The sequence below is a fragment of the Parasteatoda tepidariorum genome, chromosome 7, assembly GCF_043381705.1.
Source record: "Parasteatoda tepidariorum isolate YZ-2023 chromosome 7, CAS_Ptep_4.0, whole genome shotgun sequence".
Lineage (NCBI taxonomy): Eukaryota > Metazoa > Arthropoda > Arachnida > Araneae > Theridiidae > Parasteatoda > Parasteatoda tepidariorum.
Genome location: NC_092210.1, coordinates 67,878,343 through 67,904,151, shown reverse-complemented (window position 1 = coordinate 67,904,151; position 25,809 = coordinate 67,878,343). Strand labels below are relative to the sequence as shown.

At 27.5% G+C, this 25,809-nt stretch overlaps 1 protein-coding gene across 24 annotated transcripts in view; it reads left to right on the top strand.

Annotated features, from left to right (window-relative positions):
* The window catches only part of LOC107456745 (uncharacterized), a 142,719-nt gene that overhangs the window by 20,438 nt on the left and 96,472 nt on the right, over positions 1-25,809 (top strand). For 23 of the 24 annotated variants that reach the window (XM_043048039.2, XM_043048038.2, XM_043048042.2 and 20 more), the window contains 26 exons: positions 1,323-1,352; positions 3,233-3,262; positions 3,914-3,943; positions 4,731-4,760; positions 5,016-5,045; positions 5,602-5,631; positions 6,849-6,878; positions 7,828-7,857; positions 9,239-9,268; positions 10,596-10,625; positions 11,812-11,841; positions 12,596-12,625; positions 13,523-13,537; positions 15,134-15,148; positions 15,956-16,009; positions 18,672-18,698; positions 19,344-19,373; positions 20,477-20,488; positions 20,765-20,845; positions 21,147-21,206; positions 21,471-21,506; positions 22,881-22,964; positions 23,220-23,285; positions 23,374-23,439; positions 24,236-24,313; positions 25,602-25,661. In XM_043048039.2, coding sequence (XP_042903973.1) covers positions 1,323-1,352; positions 3,233-3,262; positions 3,914-3,943; positions 4,731-4,760; positions 5,016-5,045; positions 5,602-5,631; positions 6,849-6,878; positions 7,828-7,857; positions 9,239-9,268; positions 10,596-10,625; positions 11,812-11,841; positions 12,596-12,625; positions 13,523-13,537; positions 15,134-15,148; positions 15,956-16,009; positions 18,672-18,698; positions 19,344-19,373; positions 20,477-20,488; positions 20,765-20,845; positions 21,147-21,206; positions 21,471-21,506; positions 22,881-22,964; positions 23,220-23,285; positions 23,374-23,439; positions 24,236-24,313; positions 25,602-25,661 — 1,044 coding nt within the window. The remainder of the gene's footprint in view (positions 1-1,322; positions 1,353-3,232; positions 3,263-3,913; positions 3,944-4,730; positions 4,761-5,015; positions 5,046-5,601; positions 5,632-6,848; positions 6,879-7,827; positions 7,858-9,238; positions 9,269-10,595; positions 10,626-11,811; positions 11,842-12,595; positions 12,626-13,522; positions 13,538-15,133; positions 15,149-15,955; positions 16,010-18,671; positions 18,699-19,343; positions 19,374-20,476; positions 20,489-20,764; positions 20,846-21,146; positions 21,207-21,470; positions 21,507-22,880; positions 22,965-23,219; positions 23,286-23,373; positions 23,440-24,235; positions 24,314-25,601; positions 25,662-25,809) is intronic. The other variant, XM_071183557.1, reaches the window with a different exon arrangement.

Sequence of the window (25,809 nt, the reverse complement as noted above, 5' to 3'; positions counted from 1 at the left end):
TTTTAATTTTAGCATATATATATATATATATATATATAAAACTGATTTTTAGCACTTAACAATCTGTTTTATTTTATATTTCCACCCTTACACAGAAAAGATTTCGGATAAAATAACAGGAAATCTAGGATCAGATGCGGACAATAAAATATTTTTTTTAAAAAATTATCATTAAAATTTTAAAATTATAATTTCAGTATGTGTCTCATAAAAATTATCAAATGGCGGTAAATGAACATTTTAAATTTAAAAAAATCGAAGAAAAATACATAAACAAAGACCACTTACTTCATTTCTTAAACGTCTTTAAAATCTTGAGCATTAATATTTTAAATGAAAACTATGATCTACTTTACATTAGCAACTAAACACTATAAAAATATTTTTCTATTAAATCTGTGATCTTTGTTTAAAAAAAAAATCTGCTTTGGTTTGAAATTATCTTGGATCTGAAAATTTCAACTAGTTATTAATCTACATCAAAATATATTGATTAATTTATTTTTGGGATTTGCGACCAGGGAATATCTAAGTGGGGGTATGTCCGGAGTGTTTTAAACTAAATAAAATTTTTCTAGTAGCTAAAATAGAGTAATTTTTATTTAAAGCAAACAGTCGAAACAGAAAAAAATATATTTTTTTTCTTTATAAAACGAGAACTTTTCTCATATAAGAATTTGATAGCACACTGCTAAAAAGTTTCAGTAAAAAATGCTTAAATAGCTATATATTTAATCGCTGATTTACCATAAACAAAAATTGTTAAATAACCATAAAAAAGACGACATAAATCGGAGAAAACTCATTTATCGACTGCTTTCACCTACTAGCCTGAATTGTATTCGTGCAAGACCCATATTCAATGAAATTCGAGGGCACATTGTTTGAAAGCTGAAAGCTTAGCTATGTGATAAGGAGTTGGAATTAAAAATTTTATTTTTAGTCATGGGATTAAAAACACAACTGTAGATACCACTAATCTTATACAAATAAGTGAACGAGAGCCTTATGAATTAACCTAGTTCCTAACAGCAGGGTACATTCTTAGGGCAAGAAGTCTAATGTTAGTCTAATAGTCCTTTGTTTTATCTAATTTTGAATAATATAATATATATATATATATATATTATTGCAATACTTTAAAAGTTTTCTGAGAATGTATAGTATAATATTCCATTATATGGAAAATTTTCTTTACGGAAACAGTTAAAACATATCTAAAAGTTATCTTTAAATAGTCAATTGAAAATATTATCTATTAATTTGTAATTTTTTGATCATTTTGTTATAATTGTACCATAATTTATCTTACTTTGTTATAGAATATATCACAGGAGAAATTCCCAGTGGAAGTAAGTATTAAGCTTGGATTTGTTATTTGCAATAAAAATATTCATCGTCATCAAATCTGACACAACAACTTAGAGCAGACCAAGGTTTTTTAAACCAGGCATTTCCAGCCAATTTCTCTAAAATTTTCCAAATTTTTGCCTTGAGAATTTTTTTTGAAAAACTAAGTCAATTTTTTGCCTCTGCAGCCGCATCTATCCATCTGCACTTAGATATTCTTCTTATTGTCGCGTTAATTTGTTTTGCTGAAAAAAATTCTTTTGTATTACATTATAGACGTGAAATGACGCTCATGCAGATAACTTGCCCAACCCAGGTGAAAGGAATTGTTTTTACTTAGTAAGCCACATCTGGATGTTTGAACATTTGGTATAAAAATTTGGTGGTTCATCTTCCGTGTCATATCTCATTATTCTGCATTAATCTCAAGGAGCTTCAAATGGTATATTAATGTAGCTAATTAAAGAAGCAGTTGATTTAACAACCAACATTTAATTATGAGGCATTTACAATAACTTTTAAAAACAATCGAACTAATGTTTTAATCCCTTACATATATAATGCCTGAATTTCTAAAAAGCTTAAATCCGCATTGTTAAAATCAGTTATATTTTATATTATTTCAACACTAAGCAATATTTATCAGCAAATATTTTCTCATTTCCAAATAATTCCAATAATAAAGATTTTTTTTATTTATTTTAAATTCATTGTTTTGATTTAAAGTAACATTCATACGCTTTTGAATCAATGTCTCTAATCTCCCAGCCTTTTCATGTATCCTTAATATGGGGTTCAACCTTTAAAAATTTATGTAAGATTCGGGTGAATTTTTTTTGAAGTATTTAATAATAAAAGTTATGGTGTCCACAGTATCAGCGTAGACTAATTTCTCGTCCATAACATAATGAAAACTAGTTAAAAAAGTTTATTAAACTAATTATAAGTGAGAAGTATTATATATATTTACCGCCATTACTCATTGATCATAAGCTTAAATCTACAAACAATGTGATTAATATTTATGCGATTAGTATAATTTATTCGAAGTAAAATTATAATGTAGTATGCGATAGTTAATTAATAATTGTTTTATATAATGAAGATAAATTTTTCCGCATATTCTTACTTAGTACTTATTTTCGTATTTTCAAATTCCTTATTTCTGAATTTTCACATAAGGTATTCATTTTTCTTATTGACAAATTTTTTAGTAGGCGTTATTGTCCCATGGATGTCCCGAAAATAATAGAAAATATATTATTATCAATTTCTTGCTTTTTTTATCATTTAAAAAAATAATAAAAAAATAATAAGCAAAGCTATTTTTAACTGCCATTTTCATTGTTTCGGACTTTTCACACAAAATATTTTTTTATGTTTGAACAGTCTTTAATTTAGTGCAAATGGGATCTCGTTGATTTGCATAACTTGTCTCTTCGTATAATTTATTTAAAGCTTTTTGTCTTGTGAAAAAAACGAGTAGAGTTACAAAATTAGTTTATGAAATATAATTTATTTTCTATGAGGTGTTTCAAAGCGCTATTTTTCTTATACCCTGTATTTTTTATTTTAAATATTTTATTTCTTAAAGCATCACACAATTCCAAGGCAATAACAACTTGTTTTCAAAATATAAAATGCATGCATACCTCAGGTCAAACATCAATTACATAAAAAAATGAATAAATCCGCATAGTGAATTGAAACTTCAGATCATATTCTGAAATACTCTCATGTATCTGAGAGCTTAAGCATTGTATACAATTCTACAGAATCTTAAATCCACATAAGTCTGAAAAAAAGTATTATAGTAAAAGTTTCGTTTAAAAATAACTGTATTTGGGTTATATCCATTCATTCATTTAAAATCTTTTTGTAGATTTTCCATCTGGACAATATCCAAGTAGAAGTAAGCATGATCAAAACTTTCTAATTAAAAAGTTTACTGTGCCAGTGAAATAACATTTTCACCCTAATTTTATACAGAAAAATATACAGTAGCTATTAAGCGAATTTTTGAGTGAAATAAATTTCTATATTTTTAATTTCATTCAGTAATTTTAATGTGTCCGAACTTGTTTAGAATAAAGTCGTATTTTACAGTGACAATTTGATGTCATTTATGTATTTAGCGTCTCTTTATTTCTTGTTAAATAAATGGTCCGGAAAATATTAATAGCTGCTAATAAAGTGCTTTTCATTAAAATGAATAAATATATAAATTAAATAAGTGCTTAAAAGCACTGATCTTTTACACATCTAAAAAACATTCACATTACGTCTTGGAATCCCAAAAGCAATTGCAATATCAAATGACACTTTCTTGGAAAGATTTTATAATCTTTCGACACGTCACATTAAGTAGTTTTGATCCCATAAAATTAATACGAGAAAAAAGCTATTCGAATTTTTCATTATAAGTCACAAACAGTAATTAAATTATCATTAGTATTTATAATAACAGAAATAGTTTCCCTGGCACTTTTCATTTTAAATAAATGCATTTTTAAATAATTTAGTATTATAAATTTAATCACATGGAAACTATTGTAAATTCTAGTTTTTAGATCTGGAGAATTCCCAAGTGGACGTAAGTATTATTTTTATTAATATTCTTCAGGAAGGTTTTAACTAAGATTGTACTGATAAGTATTTAAGGTGTCTAGATGGTTTTTATTTCACGATAATGCATCAAAGCACAATTTCTTTTTCAAACTTTCAATGACTTACCTAAAATTAAATTTTTGATATTTTCACAAAAGTTAATAAAAGCTTAGATATCATCTAAATTCTAAAAATTTCGATACAACTTTTTCAAAACTTTCAATAATTTATCTAAAATTTAGATCAGGGTTCCTTATTTTCGTAAAAGTTTAATATTAGCGCAGGCGTTATTTAAATTCTAGCATTTTTTTAAATCCATCCGATCAGCATTTTTTGCTTTAATTTTCTTGAGCTGAATTTCGAAAACAAAGATACTTTGACGTTTGTGTGCATGATAAAAGTCACACGAGTCATGTAGTTGACTTGAAATAACATTTGATAATCAGTCACAAATGCTGTTTCATGTTACAATATATCGAAAAACATATCCATATTCTTATCCCACTTCGTCATATTGTGAAATTATAGTAACCTGCCTTTGGATAGGCTCAGTTTTTTTTACATATTCATGAACGTTAATATGTAATTATTCATAAAATCATAAAATTATTCGTATAATCGTAAAATTCTTTTAATATGACTTTCAAGCATCTATTTTCACAAATTTCATAAACGTTAGAACGTATACTGCTGTATGTTGTAAATTTTATTACACAATTTAAAACTTCTATTTTCTTTAAATTAACATAACTGAAATGTGTTTCATTTTTCAGAATACCCATCAGGATACTACCCTAGTGGAAGTAAGATTTACACTTTGTATCTTTCTGGAAACTAATTTCAACTATCTTATTTTAACCAATGACTTATATAAACATGATTAAATGGTTATATTTTATTAATAAAATAGATTTTATTAAAAATTTTATTGAAAATTAAAAATAATTTATTTCTAGATTTAGATTATTAAATAATCGTATAAAAAATTCTATTTAGTTTAGAAATAAAAGGCTGCAACTTTATTTTTTTTAAACTCAAAATATTTTTTTTTATTTCAGTCTTCAAATCTGGCCAATATCCAAGCGGTCGTAAGTATCTGTTTACAGATAATTATTACTTTTTATAGAAAATAATTCTGCATTTAGTCTTCAGGAAAATTTTTAGTGATAATGATTTTACACAAAATTCCAGAGAAATGTTTTAATAACAATTTTAATAGCATAATTCGTAAATAAAAATTATTTAAAATTAATATATTTGCTCTAGTTTGAGTCATTTATTCTTCATTATTTAAAATATACTCAATTAGTAGAGACATCAGTATATATCAGTGGAGTTTTTGTAAAAAAACGCATCTTTCATAATCAGTTTGACAGGAACTACAATGAATTAATAATTTAGTATTACTCCTTTCTTTCTATTTTTGATAAAGCTAAATAAATTTTGCGATTTATTTTATACCAAACAAATGTGTAAGATTTTAAAATATTTATAAAACCAATATATATAAAACCAAATATATAAAAATATTTATAAAACCAATTCTACACTATTTTCGTTTTTTTTAAATGATAATTATTTTTGTTTTCATTTAGAAATGTAAGTTATATTTCATGTTAATGAAAGTCATTTATATTTTTTTAGAATATCCATCAGGACAATACCCAAGCGGAGGTAATTACTGCTTTGATGCTAATTTTTACGGAAGCAAAAAATTATATTCTAGAATGCAATTTTTTAATAATCAAATATAAATACTCATATTATTTGGCCTTATTTAAGATTTATAAAATACGCTATATTTATGACTTATTTTTTTCTAGAATGCAATTTTACAATATTCATTGATAAACACTCATACATGATAATTTATTAAAGATTTGTAAAACTCGATGTATTTATCATTCATTACTTTGAAGAATTTGATTTTACAATTATCAATGATAAATACTGATACATTGTGTTTAGTATAACATTTACAAAACCCTATACTTTTATCTGTCTCTATATTGGTATGAATTTTTAGTGTCTTTATAATAAATGAAATAAAACCTATGGTTTGTAACGGCTGCAAATTATATTTGAAAGAAGACAAACACTTTTTATTTGTTGAGGTCCATCAGAAAAAAAGATTTGTAATTATCTTAAAAAAGTTTGTTTGAGAATAGAGCGATTCGCATGGATGATGAAAACTTCCCATTACTTCGGAAAAAAATTATGATGCTCGGATTTTTAGATTTAAATAACTCATTTCCCCTGATCTAACTATATAATGATTTGTAGAATTTTGAATTACGTTATTCCTTACTGGGCACTTCATGATACCAAATTATCGCTGAGTCAAAAAATTAAAATTATGAAAAATTTTAGAAAATATATATTAACGTTCATCACTATGGATTACTTTGCATTCTGATTAATTTAAAAATATAATTTTAGGGTACACATTTCATAATAATTTCAAATGGAATTAAAACTTCCTTTAATACATACAGAGATAATATGATAATAAAGACTTATTTACTATGGAAAATAGACAGCTAGGAAACAATGTAAAATAAGATGTACGAATTTTAGATTTAAACTTAGTCCTTTTAAGATAACTTGCTGTTTGTTTCATTTAATAAATGCATTATTTTACCTTCCAAGAAATGAAATTATAATTTGTTTTACATTGTGGAATATGTTTCAATTTATTCTACGTATTGGCAGCTTAGGTTTTACTCATAATCATATTCCATAATGGCATTTCTTTTAATGCTTTTTCTCTACTTTTGAATATAAACAAAATTTAACCTAATAATCATGAGAAGATAAGGGTTTTTAAAATTTACTTCTGTGCAATTAACAAAAATAAATTATAAAAAGCTAAATTGATGCTTCAATTTTAGAGGATAAATCAGGAGCATACCCAAGTGGCCGTAAGTTCCTTTTTGATTTCTTTTATTATATTTTACACATGAAATAGTGATTATAACAAATAAGAAATTATATAAAAATAAAAATCATACTTAATTACCAAAATAGGGATAACCACACATAGACGAAAAAGGCAAGGAAGAGCAGTGTTCTTTCCCTGTGCATATTAGATAAAAATATAGCTATACGATTGATTCTAAACTTCTAAAACTTCACATAATCTTCAGTTCAGAAATATTCAGTCAGCAGAAAGTCTCAATTTCAAGATCTATGTTGATTTAATTTCGTGTTTTTGCCAAATATTTTTCTCCACATAACATATTTTGTAAAAAATGCAAATAAAAAAAAAATTTTTCAAAAAAGCGTAAATACAAAAGTAAATTAAAAGCAAAAATACAAAATAAATACAAAAGTACAAAATCTGATAAACAAATATTAGTTCCCCCTATATTTTTAAAAAAATGTGGAAAACGACTTCTGTTTGATTAATAGGAAATTGCTTTCATATCAATAAAATTAAAGTCTGCTATAAATAAAACACTTACTAGCAATAAAAGGCAATGAAAACAAAGTAAAAAAACTGTAATAATTTAAAAAAACAAACAAATTTTGCAGTATTTTAAGAATATTAAAACTTTTTGCGTTTTATAAATAACAGCTTTTCAAAAAAATCGTTAGGAACTTTGTAATTAAATTATTAGATTTCAAACTAAGCAAATAACAATTTTACAGTTTTTCAGATTAAAATCAATAAAAAATCTGGAGCAACAGAGAAGAGCTAAGAGGTTAATAATATAATAATTAATGACATGAATGATACCTTAATTTTCTTAAATGTAGAAAGTTGCTGTTATTAAAATTAATACAAGAGTACTGGTTTTTCTTAGTAACAATGTCAAAAATTTTTGATCAATAAATAATTTGAAACTAATTTAAAAAATGGATTTTTAGAGTATCCATCTGGTCAATACCCAAGTGGAAGTAAGTATCTTGTAATGATATTGTAATTATATTGTATTTATATTTTAATTATATATGATCTAGCTAGACTAAATGCTTTTGCAACTTTTTGTTTGATTTGTTTTTAGAAAATTCTCACTTCAATAATTTGTTTTAAAGATGAAATTTCAAATTCCAACAAATAAAATAATTTTCTCTAGACATCACTATATTTTTTTCGAAATATATATATATTTTTTAATTTTCCTCGTAAAATTGCGATTAGGAATATTTTTCTAGTATAGCTTTCAAACCCTTTAAACTAGCATGGTTTAAAAACTGTATAAAAAATTTTCTTAACTGAGCATTAGAGTTTTGTGATTTAGTTGTGTTTTGTCAAATGAACTACAGAATGTGGATTAATTGCAATCTAGTGATGCCATCCATTGCAAGACATGGTAATTACTAGACCTGTTTATGTTAGGGAACCTTGTAGTGCTATGATTTATACGTTAATGAAAGTTTCGCTTTCCGGAAGACAAGGTAAATGCGAACAGTAGAACTTCAAGAAACTGGAGAAATATTTTGGTATCAAAGCTGGTATTAAAACTCCCATTTGAGTAGACATGAGATTGAAAGATACGCTCCCAGTGCGCTCAAAAGTACCTTCAAAAGTGCCCCTTCTAAACTACGCTCCCAGCTGCAAGGAACTAAGTGGCTTCATTAGGTGAAAAAAATTCGCATTTAAATTATTGTTATTTAATTGTACTATTAAAAAGGCAATAAACTATTTTCCCACAAATAATAGATTGAATACCATCATTTATGGTTATTAAACTATTTTTTTAATGTGATAAAATAGTTAATATCGCAAAATTGTCAATTAGTCTTTTTTTCTGGGAAATTTCTTACAGTGCATCTAAAATAAAAAATAATATGATTTGATTATTAAATTTCAAAATTAAACAAATTAAGTTTTTTAAGCAACATTACGAAATATATAAGACAAAAGATATTTGTTGCTTTATTAAACATTACATTTTCTTCATCAGTTATTTTATTGAATAGGGCTTGTTTGCTTGCACTCAAAATGTTAAAAAAGGATTCATGCAATTGTTTTTCTAAAAAAAATATTATTTTAAGAAAGACTTATGCATATTAATTTCCAAATTAGAAATCATAAAAAAGTACATAGCTGTTTAGAATGAGCTTTTAGTGATATTCATTTATTTAACTTCCAGGATATACACCAATTTCTGTAAAAGGCATTTTAATACTTATAATTCAAAAAAAAAATTTCTAAGTGAATTAAATTAAGGTGTAGATATGAAATTTGTATCAATTTTTTTAGAAAGCTATATAGACGTTTTATAATGAAACAGTACATTTTCTGGAAACATTCATTCTTCGTTTTTCATTTTAGCCATACACTCCGGCCAGTATCCAAGTGGTCGTAAGTATATCATTTTTCATTTATTCACCATTTATGTGTAAGAAAAATAAAATTTTTATTCAACTATAATATGATACAATTTAAATATGCAATTTGAAAGTAATTTTAATGTTATAAAATTTGTAGTTAGTATTAAGGGAGAGTGGGGTCAATTGTAAAATTTTTTACTTAACTATTTTTAACTAACAAAAAATCCAATATATTATTAGTATTAATTGACAGACGAGTAAAGTAGACTATCCTCTAATAGAAAAAAAGTAAATACCGTATTTTAAATGTCATTATATTAGTTATTAAAAATTTTTGACAGTCGTGCACTTGTTACAATTGTCCCTACTTACGGAGTCAATTGTAACAATTCATAAATTCAACTAAAACATAGTTAATTATACATATAATCATAGCTGTGATATATTTTTTATTGATCAAAATAGTAGTGATATTTTAGGAGTAAAAATAATAATGAGCAGAGACCTAAAGTGTTAAACTTTTAACTTTAAGGGGTTAAAAATTTTAATTTATGCTGTGAAAGGTGACAAATAAAATAATGCACATGCAACATAATATAAGTGATATAGGAAACTATTGGTGGTTCTTAAAGTGTTAAGTAATGGTTTGTAAACATAAGATTATTTATTTTCAGGTGTTACAATCGTCCCTTTACTTGTTGTTACAATCGTCCCCAAGACTCCATTTCAGCTTCATTTGTTAAAAACAATGCTAGTTAATTAACNTTTTTTTTTTTTTTTTGAAGTGCTAGTTGAGGTGTCCACTTACAAATTCGGTTAATAATTTTTATTTGTTTAAACAGAATTACTTTGTTACAATGTGATATTCTAATACCAAAACAAGTACTTACGTAGAGTGAAAATATCTTTTGTGATGTAACTCTTTCAAAAGTACGTAAAAATGGTTGCCAGCAGGGGTGTGCATGTAGATTTATTAAATACACCTTGTGTGCCACCTCGGAACCAAATCTAGAACCCGACACTCGAAATTTTTGCTCTGTTACAATCTTTACTTACCGATTTCTCCCTACTTATCAATAGATTAATAGAGGTTTCAGATGCCTTCAAAAATGTGGAAAAATTAGCTTTTAAAATCCAAGATTTAATAATTAATTCAATATAATAGAATGAAATGTTCTTCTTAAAATTGGTCGTTTAATGCCTAAACGAAACAAACGTTTATTATTGATCGAGCAACTTACTAACCTAGCCATAAATAATTTTTAAAACTGATTAGAGAGTAACGAATTTTTTAGCAATTTGTGATTAGGAATTTTTTACAAAGCTCACACAGTGATGAAATTTAATTTTTCTTTCAGAATATCCATCTGGTCACTATCCCGGCGGAAGTAAGTGCTAAAAAGTACATTAAAAAAGTATAATGAAAAAGTATAATGAAAAAGTATAATAAAAAGCAATTATTAAAAATAAAATATCTACAAATCTAGAGTTATTTTTAAAATCACCTGAAATTTTTGGGGTGCTTTTTCTTGAAATATTTTTAACAAAATATAGCAGAATGCAATATAAAAAAAAACTATTAAATTTTTCTACTATTGAATGATATCCAAACTTATACTGAGTGTATATGATGTACCTTAGTAAGATAAATAGTATTACTGACTTTTGAAGTTATGTATAGACCTTTAAATCATACGATTGAATTATTTCCCAGTTGATTGTCACGAAAATAATACTATGATTTTTTGATGTTTCATTAAGTTACAATTTATTTCGAATCTTTAAATTCTTTTACAGATTTTATAAATATCCTTTCTACTTTACGATAATCGCATGCATATATTGTTTTGTTTGCAATATTGTTTTTTTTTAATTTCGATTCTAAATTTTATTCCTTAAAGTTTTCGGAATAAATTAAATGTGGCTTTTAATAAAGCAAATAGATTTTAGTAAAACAAATTTATTATTTTTATTGATTGAAGCATTTTGAATTTATATACGTACGAGTTGTCCTAAGAGTTTACATAAAGATTCTAACAAAAAATCTCGGAAAGCAGCAAATATACTTCCAAAAAAAGCGAATATACTTCCTCCAAAATACATAATTTATAGAGTTCAGCAAAAGTTTTAACAACTTTAATATTAAAAATTGTGGGATCTTTTCATTCTTAGGAAAATCGCTTTAAACCATTATTAAAGAAGTACCTTGAAATCTAGACGTTGGTATTATATCGTGAAACGCGAATTTGTGGATCCGAATTTATAAACTTTTGAATTTTGAGATTGTTCCAGTAAAAATTATATCAAAATACGCAATTAAAATATGCTTAATAGCAATTATTTTCAAAACTGTTAGTATATGAATATTTTAACTTTCAATAAACATGATAGCATTAAAAAATATAAAAGTATCTGTTTTTAATGATACCTAAAAGAAAAGATGCATTTTTGTGGATTTTTTTAATGAAACAGAACACTAATTATTTTAAATTTCTAATTTGAATGATATATGTCACTTAAATTAATTTATAACTTTAAAAACAAATTATAACAGTTTTTATTGAAACATTTTAGAAACTAATTCCGGAAAATTCCCAAGTGGCCGTAAGTAGCTTTTTTCTTTTAATTTTTTTTTCCTTTTTTGTATTAGATAATTCATCTAAGAGATTATAATAAAACCTATTTTTCAAATTTACCGAACATTTGCTGTTTACTAGTTTTATAAAAATATAAGAGCATATACAATTTTTTAAATTTAACAAAATATATTTAAGTACGTAAATTTACTACCAACTGCTCTTTACTATTCAAAATAAGATAATTTTACAAGTAAGGAAGAAAAAAATCTAATCTGAATATTTAAATAAAAAACAGTCTTTCAGCAGAATTTGTTTGCGTATCGAAGAATAAAAGATTATGTTAGTAAGAAATACAAAAAAAAATTTGTAAAATGTTAATACACTACAGAGATGCATCGTAGAAAACTTTTAAACAGAATAGTAATAGAATTTTCAAGAAAAAATTTTTGAAATTAGAAAAAAATAATAACTATAAAATTAATACATTACTTTTATTACACTTAATTAATACATTGCTTACATAATTAAGACATTGCTTACTTTTGTTTCAAATATTCAAGACTGTCAAGACTGCATTAAAATGTATGCAAAATTTATCGACAACGCTTTCAATCACTTTTTATAAGTATATAATACTTTTCAATACAAATAATTTCTATGGAAATTTTGCATGAACATTTTATTATAAAATATAGTGTTTTTATTTTAAACTGCATGAAAATAGAAAAAAATATTATAATATTCTTTCGAAGATAAATATTTATATTAAATATTTGCAGATTATCCATCAGGACATTATCCAAGTGCCGGTAAGTACCAAATACAACTTTAATATTATTAACTTTTATAATTGTACAATTACTCGAAATTAAGTTAGATATTATAATGTAAAACCTTAAATTGGCTTATTTTTATTTGCAAATATTTATTTATTTGTTAATAGTTTTACTGTTGTTAATTGTAACATTAAGCTGTGTTAAAATAATAATATTAATAAGGAAGCTTACTAAAATAATGCTATACAAAGTTCAGGAAATCATTTTAATTTTCAATCATTATTTGCATAGCATAATTAAAATTATGCATTATAAATTTATGCTATTTAAATTATAAATATGCTAATAAAAAAAGTTGCAAAAATCTTTATCACAAAAGTTATCTTAAGAAGAAAAATCTAATCCGGTGTAAATCAAACTTTTTTAGTTAATTTGTTAGGAAAATAATTAAGTATAACTTGTATTAAGTATTTATAATATATTAAGTATTTATAATTGCATAAAATAAGATTTAAATTAAATTTAAAAAGTTACAAGTTCAGATTTTTTTTAATATCAAAACTATACTTATGTTTATTTTTTAAAAAGCAAAAGCGATATGTACCAAATTTAATCTTATTGATCCAAAATATATTAAGTGGTGTTAATGAAACAAATTAATGGAAAGAAATTTAAGGTTATATGAAAAATAATAATACGAATTACTACTATTATCTTCAAATTTCAGAAGTTTTTTTTTTATATTTGAATGGATTTTAAAGGATTCAGTTTATGATGATTTGATTATTATTTGAATACAAGTTTTTTTTTAATATTTTAATATAGAGTTAAAATTTATTTCCTGGTAACGAATGATTTAAAATTGAATGTAAAATTTTAATCGATAGATGCATTTTCCTATAAATTGTTATAAAATACTTTTTTTTATAGATCAAGTTCCAGGACGTAAGTTTATATTTATTTAGCAAAAATACTCTCCTGGCCATTAAAATTGCTACACCAAGGAGGAATGCAAATAACCGAATAATATTTATTGGACACATACATTATAGTTGCAAGAACAAGTGGTTAAATTTTCAGGATATCTGGATGTATAGATCCTGAGTAATCAGTACTCAGAGCAGCCTCCCCTGGCAGCAATAACAGCAGTTATTCCCCTGGGCATAGAGTCGAACAGACATTGGATAGCATGGACGGGTACAGCATTCCATGCAGATTCAACATTATGCAACAATTCATCGACCGCAGTGACTGACGAGAGGTGGCGTACCAGTCGTTTGGCAACCATTGACCAGACGTTTTAAATTGGTGAGAGATCAGGAGAACGTGCTGGCCAAGGAAACAGGGGAGCATGTTCTGTGTCAAGGAAGGTCAGAAGGCAGAGCAACTGGCCCTAACACGTCAGAAATGTATCGGCTGCTGTTTAAAGTGCTGGCAATGCCAAGAAGAGGTGATCGAGACGAGTATCCAATAGTACCCCATATAATAACTCCAGGTGATGGGTCAGCATAACGATATCGAATGCAAGATAACAATGGGTGTTCTCCAAGATGTTGCCAAACACGGATGCGGCCATCATGATGCAGTATACAGAACCTAGATTCGTCTGAAAAAACGACTTCATTGTATCCCTGCATCCAGGTTCTTCGTTGATCACACCATTGGAGGCACTCCTACCTGTGATGCAGCGTCAAGGGTAGCCGAAGCCATGATCACCATGCTGACTGTCCATCCTGCTGCAAACATCATCGAACTGTCCGTGCAGACCCTTGTTGTCCTGCAAATAACCCCATTTTTTGACTCAGGGTTCGTGATGTAACTGTACGATCCCTTAAGGCCATGTGGATAACATGTCTGTCTTCTCAGCTGTTAGTGATGGGGGGCCGCTGAGATCCTGCACGACGTTCCATATGACCATCATGAACACATTGATTCCATATTCTGCTAACAGTCATGGGATCACGACCAACGTGAGCAGCAATACTTCGATATGATAAAAAGCAATCCCGTTAGGCCATAATTCGACCTCGATCAAACTCAGCCACGTGATGGAAGGCATTTCTCCTGCTTACACGAGGCATAAAAAAAATTTTTTTTGATCACGAGCAACTCAAATTCAATTTCTGTATGAGAAACTTACATTCAAATCTCTTCTTTTACACACATTGTAGGTGTCGCTACCGCTGCTTTCCATGAATAAGCTGATAAGCAAATCATTTGCATATCACAACATACTTTATCCCTCCTGCAAATTTCACGTTCGTGTTGCGTCGCCTTCCTGGTGCAGCAATTTTAATGGCCAGAAGTCTATAAAGAAATTGTTTAGTAAAAAATGAAAAAAAAGTACTTATCCATCTTAATTCATATTGTAATTATATATTATATTATAATGTTTATTTTTATAATGTAAGTATATATTGTTTAATTACTGCATTATTTTATTTAAATTGTGTGCACGAAAATTAAGAAGGCAACATTTCCTTCATTTGACATACTAATAATTTAACTTTCGTAAGACTTACAAATCTTATCTTTTTTTAGATGTCCCAACATACTGTAAGTAACATTATTTATCCGAAATTATATCTCTGTTAGAATTTTTCTTAATAATGCCATTAAAAGTTAGACTTTTATGAAATGTTTTAATATGATACTAAGAGTCATAGTTTATCCATATAACTAATAATAAGAAATTAAAAATGGTAAAAATTAATTCATTTATCCTGCTATAGAATAACATTCGCGTGCGTAAGTTTTGCTTACATACTGAAATATAAAAAAAAATCAAAGATGCATTTGTGTGTGTTTGTTTCTTTATAGTTTCATCTACTTTGATTTCTTTTGTCATATAAGGTTTCAGTAAATAAGGCTTTAGAAATATTTTTTGTAATTAAAATGTATTCTGCTCTAAGCAGTGCTGTAAACTTAGTAAACAAATTTAAAACTGAAAATTGAAAAAAAAAGTTAATTTTTTTTCTATGAAAAAAAAATTTAATTGATGGTTTATAACGTTAACATTTTAAAAAATATTTTAAAACATTACATATTTAACAGATATATAAAAGTATACCATTTTTATATATCAGTTTGTATATTTTAGTTCAAGAATATTAAATTTTAAACTATCATTTTATTTATTGACAAAGATAAAGGGAATCAATATTGATTAAAATTATTGCTTTGTTTAATAAATAGTATTTAATGATTTGAATTGAATTCAGTTTTTCCACTTCTCAGGAAATTATTTTTTTCACTGCTACCTTTGTTACTCTATTTTAAATTACATAATGAAATAAAAAATTTCTGTCACTAAATTCATGTTAGCAAAATTAAATTTTTAATCATTTATTTATTCTTTTTTAGTACTTCCAGGGGGTCAATTCCCAGGGGGCCCAGGGGGTCAGAACCCAAGTAACCGTAAGTATTTTCTTAATTTACTAAAGTATGGGTATGAATGGGAATGTAATTGTACAAGATGTTTTTTTTCACTCAGTTTATTAGGGAAAAGTTGGATGAAACGGGATACCATTATTGTTTTTATTTACTACGGAAAATCTGTTGAAGTGAACAGCACATTATTTTTTTTTCATAGCTACATCACTTATTGGAGTGCAGAAGAAACATATTTTAAACTAATTTTAATGACTGTAAAATATAAAAAGAATTATTTTCCAAACTCTTACATATCCCGTTTTAGCACACCTGGGTTGGACAAAACGGGACAGGGTTTACAAAGTTTAATTTTTTGTGTAAAACTAACTGAAAAACATAATTAACTGACAGAAAACGTAAAGCAAAATTTCTAAAAATTTTATTAATGGGATTTTATTGCTTCTAACATTTTCATATAGACTGTTGTTTTACAATTAAGTTCACAAAAATTATGCTGCTATATGTCTTTTTAAAGATTTTACGAGTCTTCAAATATGAACGCTTATTCCATAAATTTCACTGTCAAGATGTGTCTGGTGCCCTTAAGAGGGATTTCTTAGCAGTCCTTTCTTAAATTCTCTTGTTTCATTCTAGTAGTTTAGTCATCCTTTCCTTTTCGTTCATTTATAATTCACTTTTACATGGAGATCATGTTATTATTACAGTTTTTTACTTTCTCTTATCAGCCATTTTTCTGGGAGCGGTCCTTTTACTTGAGATGCAGGTAGAACACACTTTGGATGGATGGAAAAGCGTAGTCTAGGTCGATAACAAAAGATAACTAATCCTAAAACAGCACACACTGCTCTGTCACTTCAGTCTGCTCACATCAGTCTGGTGTCCAACGCCTGGAGGTTCTTGCTGCAGGTCTGACGTTGGGTGATCAGCGGTGAGAGACGGTGCAAACAGGTGATCTGGGAAGACGTCAGAATTGTAAGGACTTATGCAAGTTTTGCTAAACGCTTTAACGATAGTTTCTGCAATGGCTGCCCGTGAGTAGGCTGCGTTGAACAGTTTTGTAACCTCATAAACTGCAACGCACCCACCTGGATGGTTGAACAGCCATTTTCGAATTTCTTGTTCATAATACGTGCTCAGTGGGCGGTGAGTTGTATGTGGGGGAAGGTTAGGATGATTACAATATTTTTCTCTTGCCAAATTTACAAGCTCCAAACTTTTGGTGTGACGGTTTTGTCCATCAAGCAGCAACAGCACTGGCTTCTTATGCCTATGGTTGGAAAATTCTACGAATTTTTAAAACCAAGCAATGAAGGTCTCCTTAGTGATCCAGCCAGTCTTGTTATACACTGCCCACGATCCTGGTAAAGCATCATCCATGAGTCTTAGGTTTTCCTTCACTCGAAGAAATACAAATATAGGAGGGACGAATATCCCAGCTGCACTGATACATGTTTCAACAGTAACCAACACTCCTCATTTGGCTAAAGAAGAGCTACCCACTTTCTTTTTGCCTCGTAGACTCAACACTTTTGAAGGCTTGTTTGGCACTGGTAGAATTCATGTTTCATCAACATTATAAATATCATTTGGGGTAATCGTATGGTTGCTTAATGGAGAATTCAAAAGTTCAGAAAACTGCTTAACTGCAGTGCGATTAAACCCTTTTGCTCGGGCCATACTCGTGGGTTCTGGATTTCGGAGGCTAAGTTCTTTATGTCTGCCAAGACATGAATACAACCAACACTTTCCAGCCGTTTTTTTATGTGTTAAAATTATACTTAACATCGTTTCTCTCAGCTAACTCAAATGCGTATGCCCGTTAGGGTTATACCAAATAATCAATCTTTTAGAGATAATACATGCTCATACGTTTCTCTTGCTTAGCATTGAATACTGTCTCATATCTGTCCAACTTTTTCACTGCTGTCAATTCAGGGGTCAATGTATTTGTACGAGCCTTTTTTACCTTTCCTTCAATATAGTAATAATAATATAGTAGAAGTAATAATAATAATATAGTAACTATAATTTCAAGACGGTGGAAGTAATAGGCCAACAAATAAATTGGTGGATAAAATGAGACATAAAAAACTTTATCCCGTTTTATCCAACTCAGTGTCCCGTTTTGTCAAACTCAGACAGTTTTCAAAACAAACATGGCTGCTACCTAAACGTGAAAGAAAAATTAGATTGACTAGACATGAGAATACTCGTTAATAAATGCTTCATCAAATGTAAAACTCTCTGGAATTGTAATCCCATACATATAGGCAGTGCAATGTAGAAAAATGTAGAAAATGGCAAAGAAAATAGAGTAAAAAATTTCTGAGACCTACAACCTTCGATTAACTAGTGATTTCAAGGCGGGGCGCACTGAGAATGATATAATCACGGTCGAATAACAAGTTTCCGCTGTCGTCCTCTAGATAACTAAATAGCCAGGTCCCTAGGCGACGTATCCCGTTTCGTCCGACTATCCCGCTTTATCCAATTCTCCCCTACTTCTATTGATTGGTGAAAATTTATGTACATAAAATATATTTTTATTAAACTGTAAATGTTTAATTAAGGTTATTAGGTCTGCATTAGTGTTAAAAATTTTAAATTTAGTATACTTTTAAATTTCGTTTTTTAAAAAGGTAAAATATATTTATTGTTATTTATATTACTTAATTTGTTATTTCAGCTCTCCAAAGATACATCTTAAGATTTAGTAAGTACAACTTTTCTTATAAACTTAGGGTTTTGAAAAATTAAGACAATTCTTATATCTCTTTATTAAAATTGTGTTAACTATGCATCCAAATTTGTAAATTTGTGTAGTTTATAAATATTTGTTTCATAAAATTAAAAATTATTTGTTTTTTAATATTTTAAAAGCTAACAATGTTGGGATAACTATATATAAACAGTCAAAACTTCTACAAAATTTTAGTGTTTAAATATCTAACTGTTCATGTACTAAAAATATCATAAGGAAAATTTATTAAAGCAGCTCTCCATTATTAATGTGTTATCTTTTTTTGTGAAAAGAATGAATGCAAAAATGCACGTATAGTTTATTAGAAAAAAATAAACAAATTAATGGGTTTCCTGTTCAGCAATGTCTCTAAAGTGTCTTTCCATCATTATAATACCTTTTGATTTTGGAGCAAGAGACTAGTATAAAAAATTTTCAGTACGAAATTTTTTTTTCTAAATGTTTTTGCATAAAATAATAGTTTATTTGAGTTTATTAACTGCAGTTTTAATGTTTATAAAGGTTCAATAAAAGAAAATGAAAATTTCTTCAAATTCAAATCTATAAAACTGATTTATATGTGTGTCATGCGTATTAATTCGATTTTCTTCCACTTAGTGTTCCCATCTGGACAATACCCGAATGGATGTAAGAACTTTTTTTTAATTACTCTTCTACTACTCTTTTACTACTCTGAGATTTTGAAAATTATTCTTTTATAAACATGATTTGAATTTACACAAAAATAATTTGAAAGCAATATCAAATATTTTTCACTTTTTTTTTCAATTTCAAGGAGTTAAATATCTGATAAAGTACTCTTACCTTTCTAAAGGATCCGTATAAATAAAGCAGAATGTTTTTCTGTATTCTTACATACAGATATGTCTGTGTATATGTATGCACCTTCCCCAAGTCCACAATTCTGAAGTAATCCGTATATGGTGTAAGTATGATCGAAAACGTGGCGAACCAAAGTGTCTAAATTAACGTAGAAAATTTATTTATTCATAAATGAAGATCATAAGAAATTCCAATATTTTAACTAACGCCAATGATGCTTAAAGCTCTATTAAATATGAAAAGTTACTTATTCGTATATGAAAACCATAAAAAAATCATTATATTATCGACGTCAATAATGCTTAGTTAATTTTTTGCAATAAATTCGTCTGCTAAACATGCTTTATTGTTTCCAAGATGTCTACTATAGGTACTGTGGAAATAGGTCCTTATGGCCCACCGAAAGGGAGAAGTACCGGAGGTTAGGGTAATTTTTGACTAGCAGAAGTTGGACTCCAACTGAAAAATAATAACCCAAATGATACTGAATATAATTAATCTTTATTTTTATGGGATGAGCTTAACCGTGTTCACTTAACCTGAAAACTAAAAGCCACTCTAAAGGTCAAAAAATAATTAAATATAATTGTTTTAGCTTAAATAATTCTGCCGCTATATATATCCTTCAAATTTGCAAATGATCTCGTAGTGTTGGTTATAACCAATTTATTGATTAATTACTTTTTTTAACACATGCGAAGAACGGGTATTCAGCACGTTTTAAATATTAAGTAAGCTCTAATTTTCCAAAACATGCGAACAATTATTCAATGATACAACTGTACAGCAGATAATTAAAACAGCTACCCCTATGATTATATTGACTGTTCAGAATTTATATTAAGATTTAGTTTAAATACTTTTTCTTTTCTACTTGCGAACACAAGATAAATTATTTATATTTTCAGATTACCCGTCTGGTAAGTTCCTTAATATCATTTAAAAAACCAAAAACTTATTATGTACAATATATACACTTTAACTTTCAAGTTTAATTTTACTTTATATGTATTATATAACGTTTAAAGAATAATTTTTGTTTATTATGTATGATTTTTAAATTTGCATTTAATTTTATAAAGTTTCTAAAATTGTAAAAAGAAACTATTTGACGCACAATTTTAATTTTTTTAGTAAAGCATTTGCTTTAAAATTGTACTCATAAATTAAACTCATAATTTATATTTTCCTTGCAGCCGAAATTCCATCTCTTCAACTAGATAGTGTCGGTTCTATACAAGTGTTCCCACTGGGTACTTTCCCATTCGATAAATTAGGTAATTCTCTTAACCGATATGATTGTTTTAAAACTAAAGTAATTAAGTTAGAATCTTATAAAGTATTTAAAATGATTAACACTGACAAAAATAACCAATATAATGTATATGCCAATATAATGCCAAAGGTGTAAAAAATGTTTTTATTACATCTTGCTTTAATTTAAAGGCAAACTTATTAACATTGATGAAAGTTTAACTTCATGAATTGATTTTATTTCAATAAATATTTTTTTTCCGTTTTGTATTCAACCATTTTCATCTAATCAATGTTCTATAGTAAAAAAAAAATCTTTTGTAGGTCCACTTGCTAAACTTCCACTGAATCAATTGGGAAATCTTCCATTAGGACAACTAGCAGGTAATGTTCGAATTTTTTTTTATTGTTTAAAATATAATAACTAAAAATCTAACTCTAATATGAAAAATTAATGAAATATCCGATATGTTGGAGGTGAGTCCAAATATAATTTTAAGTTTACAGAAAATACAAATTTGCGTATTTATTTTAAAAACTACATTACTATTAAAAGCTACTCTAAAATAATGTTTATTAATGTTGCATTAAAGATCATATTTTGTGAAAGAAAAATTCTGATTAATTTAGAATTTATTTGTTTTTTAGGCAAGCTCCCTGGTCTTTCTCCAAGTGACATACCAGGTAAGTTATTAATTAATACTTAATCATTCCACAAAAGGAAATGAATAATTAAAGAATGATTCATTTCTTATACATACGACTTATTATCTTAAAGGGAGTAGTACAAATTTGGGCTGTGATTGCGATATTTTTTAAAATAATTATTGAATGTGAATATGAATGGGTGATCGTGTAAAGCTAAGGGTGGTGGCGCTAGTGGTTAAATTGCTCTTGCAAGACTTCCGGGTTACTGCTTCCGATATATTTTTACGCCGCAGATTGAAAAAAACGCGCCATCATATTATTGCATCATATCTATTGCAGTATTTCACATGTACCGAGTTCTTTCTTTCAGCCTTTAAACTTCAGCATTATCATATTAATATTATAATCATTAGAATATTTTCTAATTAGGCTAACTTAAAAAGATATTTTTAAAGATATTTTTGGCGACATTTTATTCAAATGTAGCCAAATGAGGGATGAAATACAAAACATGGCAAACCTTAAGAATTATTCACAATGAGATATTAACTTTCCAAACAATTTTTTGGCCTTACGACCTCTGAGAATCAATACATTTCTGAAAGCTCTTATGAATGGTACAATTATGTTTAAATTTGAACCCAAATTACAATAACAAAACTGCATAGAATATTAGGCTTGTTCACACATCGCCTTGAAGTCACAACATAAGTGGAGGGATACACCGGAAATTTTCTAAATTTTTTCCGGTTTAAGGACGCTTGTTATTGTTTTCATTAGGCCACCCATCCATAGTTTTAATGGTGCATGTAACTTTTCTTACAAGATATAATTCCCTTAGTATTGTCTACAACAGGGGTCCCCAACCTTTTTGTACCAAAGAGCAAATACCAGAATATCGGTCGAATGGCGGGCACCATTTATCTTTTCAAGATAAATTTATAGTTGGTAGACATAGGAAATAATACACACTGCATATAATGCACAAAAAAATTTTATTTTAAAAATTAATTTAACATATGAATATAATTAGTATTAATATCCTTGAGTAAAATAAATTATTACGAAATTGCTTGCAAAACATACAAAGTATGAGTTCATATATGCAATTCGCGAGTGGTCAGCTATATTTTGCTTTGTGCTTATATCTGTGGGGATGGCGATTTCTATTTTGGTTGTGTTTATCATCCATATTGAAATAGTAAAAAATATTGCTTAACATTTTATGGGAAAATGGAAAACTGAAGTATTTTATCGTTAGGCACAAGCAGCGGGCGCACCTAAACCGATCGAAGGGCGCCATGGTGCCCGCGGGCATAGGGTTGGGGACCCCTGGTCTACAATATCGATGACTACAGTAAATGTTCCTTTTTTGTATTCTTGTGAATGACATTATCCTTATAATTTTAGATGGCCTTGCTAATGTACCATTGCGCAAATTAATTACTCTTCACCTTGGACCACTTGGCAATATTCCTTTGGCATCAATACCAAGTAATATATATATACATATATATTTTTAACTCATTTAATTTACTCAATTAAACATTTTAATCCGAATCTCTCGATATTTTTCTAATTATTTTGAAAGGAAACACAATGTATAATGCACATGATGTAAATGTATGTGAACTCTAATTATGTTGTGTTTTTTTAATATATGTTTGACATTATAATTAGTCTTCAAACTTTAAAGTTGTACAAAGAAACTATGAACTGAATATTAATTGTATGACTTTATAATATCAGGTGATGCTCCAGGTGCTGATACACCACTCAGTTCTCTAGGCAACACACCATTAGGACAACTACCAAGTAATATTATGCACATATACTAATATTTATTATACAAATACTATTATACAAATGACTATATTTCACTGAAAAAAAATTTTTTCTGCAGCTAAACTTGGAAACTTCCCACAATTCCAATTTATTCTACCAGGACAACCAGGACAACAACCACCAAGTATTTTTTTATTTTTTATTATTTAAGCGAAATTTTTTCAATGCTATAAAAACCAAATTTTTCCTGATTATTTTATATTTTAATTATGAATTTTCATAACTCATTAAGATTCTTTACGTATGAATTTTTCAAAAATGCATAAGATTGATAAAAATAAAAAAATAAAATTTATTTTTAAACCAAATATCTTTACTATAAATACGAAAGTGAAATTTTTTTCAAATGCATAAAAACATACCTTGAAACTTATCACCATTAAATATAAAAATCGCTAAGTAGTCCAAAATCGATTCAGTGGTACATTTTGCTACATATGGTTTAACACATGTTTTAAAGAGTAATTTTTTAGCTGCCTTCTAAAATCATATAGCACCATATTTAAGCAAACGTATTATTTTATCAAAATATTATTTTTATTTCCTTTGTCTGTTACTTTAAAATACCTCTACTGACTAAGTAAGATTCTGCTGATTTTGTTTCAGAAAAAAACAACTATTGAGGATCTGGCATGAACTGAATAGTTTTTATTTAACGATTTCCTTAAAAATCAAGAAATTTTTGAACTACTCGGACAAATAGGAGACTGGGGCGCTCTGAAATTAACTAAAATTAAGCAAAAAAGTTAACTTAAACATTTATTAACTTAAACAGTTATTTTAAATTGTTAATAAATGCTATTATTAAAGTACACATAGGATAATGAATTTTATTTAATATCTTTAATATTTTAAAGTAAAGTTTGCAATATTTGATATGTAACTTTAGCAAAAGAGTTATAAGTCTTTATTTCTTTCAGATGGTAAACAACCAGCCAAAAATTTCATTACCCTTCACTTAGGTCCACTAGGAAATATTCCATTGGATCAAATTCCAGGTACTTTAAATTACCATATTTATAGTTATCTCTAAGTTTATTATAGTAACTTAAACATGAATATCGTTATTATTTAAAAATTGCTAGGTTATAACTCAACTGACTGCCCAATATTTTTTAACAATGCCTTTTAAATCGCTTAGTGCAGAACACATGTCCGAAGATTTGCAGACATAATCTGTCCAAACTTGCATAAAGCACAGTCAAGTGAATTAATCCAATGAATACCGAAAAAAACTGACGCAAAGGCAATCATGTACAGCTTAAAGTATGAACACGGCTATAATTGCAACTTAGATGAATCCGGAACATCAGATATTCACAAATCACTCCTAAGTCTTATTTCCGGCTACCCGGATAACCTCATGATGAAACAACTATCTGTGAATTTTTCTATTTTGATTTCAACTATCCTCAGAGACAGGTCTCTGAGGAATCCGAATTTCAGAATAATTATTTCTCTAAAATTTCTGCCCTCTTGTTACCACAGTATGCATTAAATCATGGAAGTTTTGGTATTTTTCTGTAAATACGCTGCTTTATTGGATGCTGAACAGATTTACTATATTGTCTGCTCAAACTTTGCATTTATCCAAAATTCTCTTACTTTTGTAAAATTCAGTTGCATGTAATCAATGCATTTAATCAATGAATATATCAATTTATATAAAAAAAAAGATAATGTTTGCACACCTGTAACTTATAACCATGCCTTACATTTCATAAAAAGAACATTTCTTACACAAACTTAATTTGAATATTTTTAATAATATCAGATATAATTTACTATACTAAAACAATGTGTTAAGAAAAAACGGCACCAAAAGGAGAAAATTCATTAAAAACGTTTAAAAAACTCTAAATATATCAAAAAATAACAGACAATTTTTAAAACAATTTGTTAAGAAAAGGAGCATTTTTAAGAATGCATGAAAAGTAATAGACTTATTTTGAAAATGATATTCTAGTTTTTTAACCCTCTGAGTGTTAGTTCTTCCTTTTTCCGATGTTCAGATGCAGGCATTCCTGAATAAAAAAATAAAATAAAAATATTCCTTGTTATTAAATGGGGAAAACAATGCGCAGCAGAGAAATTTCAGGACAATTTCACCCTAGGGATCAACTCTTAGAAGTTAAAAAAAGTATCAATAAGATATACTTGATGTTTAAAAGTTTAAAAAAAAGTCATTTCTTGGAACATGACTGAAAATGTTTCCCTCAATTTTGAGTAAATATTCATAGCAAAAGAGAGTGAAAATTTGATTTCATTTCTTGTTATTTCTTTCAGATGGCCTTGCTAATATTCCTTTAAGCCAGTTGGGTAAAGTACCTGCCAACAAGTTTAAAGGTATGAATTTATCGTATATTTAGCAACTAGTTCTAGTTAACTATGACATCTTTTAAAAGTAAATTAACTGTTTATTTAAATATATTTTCTTTTAAGTAATAAAATTTTTAAAAATATAAATTGTTGAATTATTTTTTTAAAGATAAAT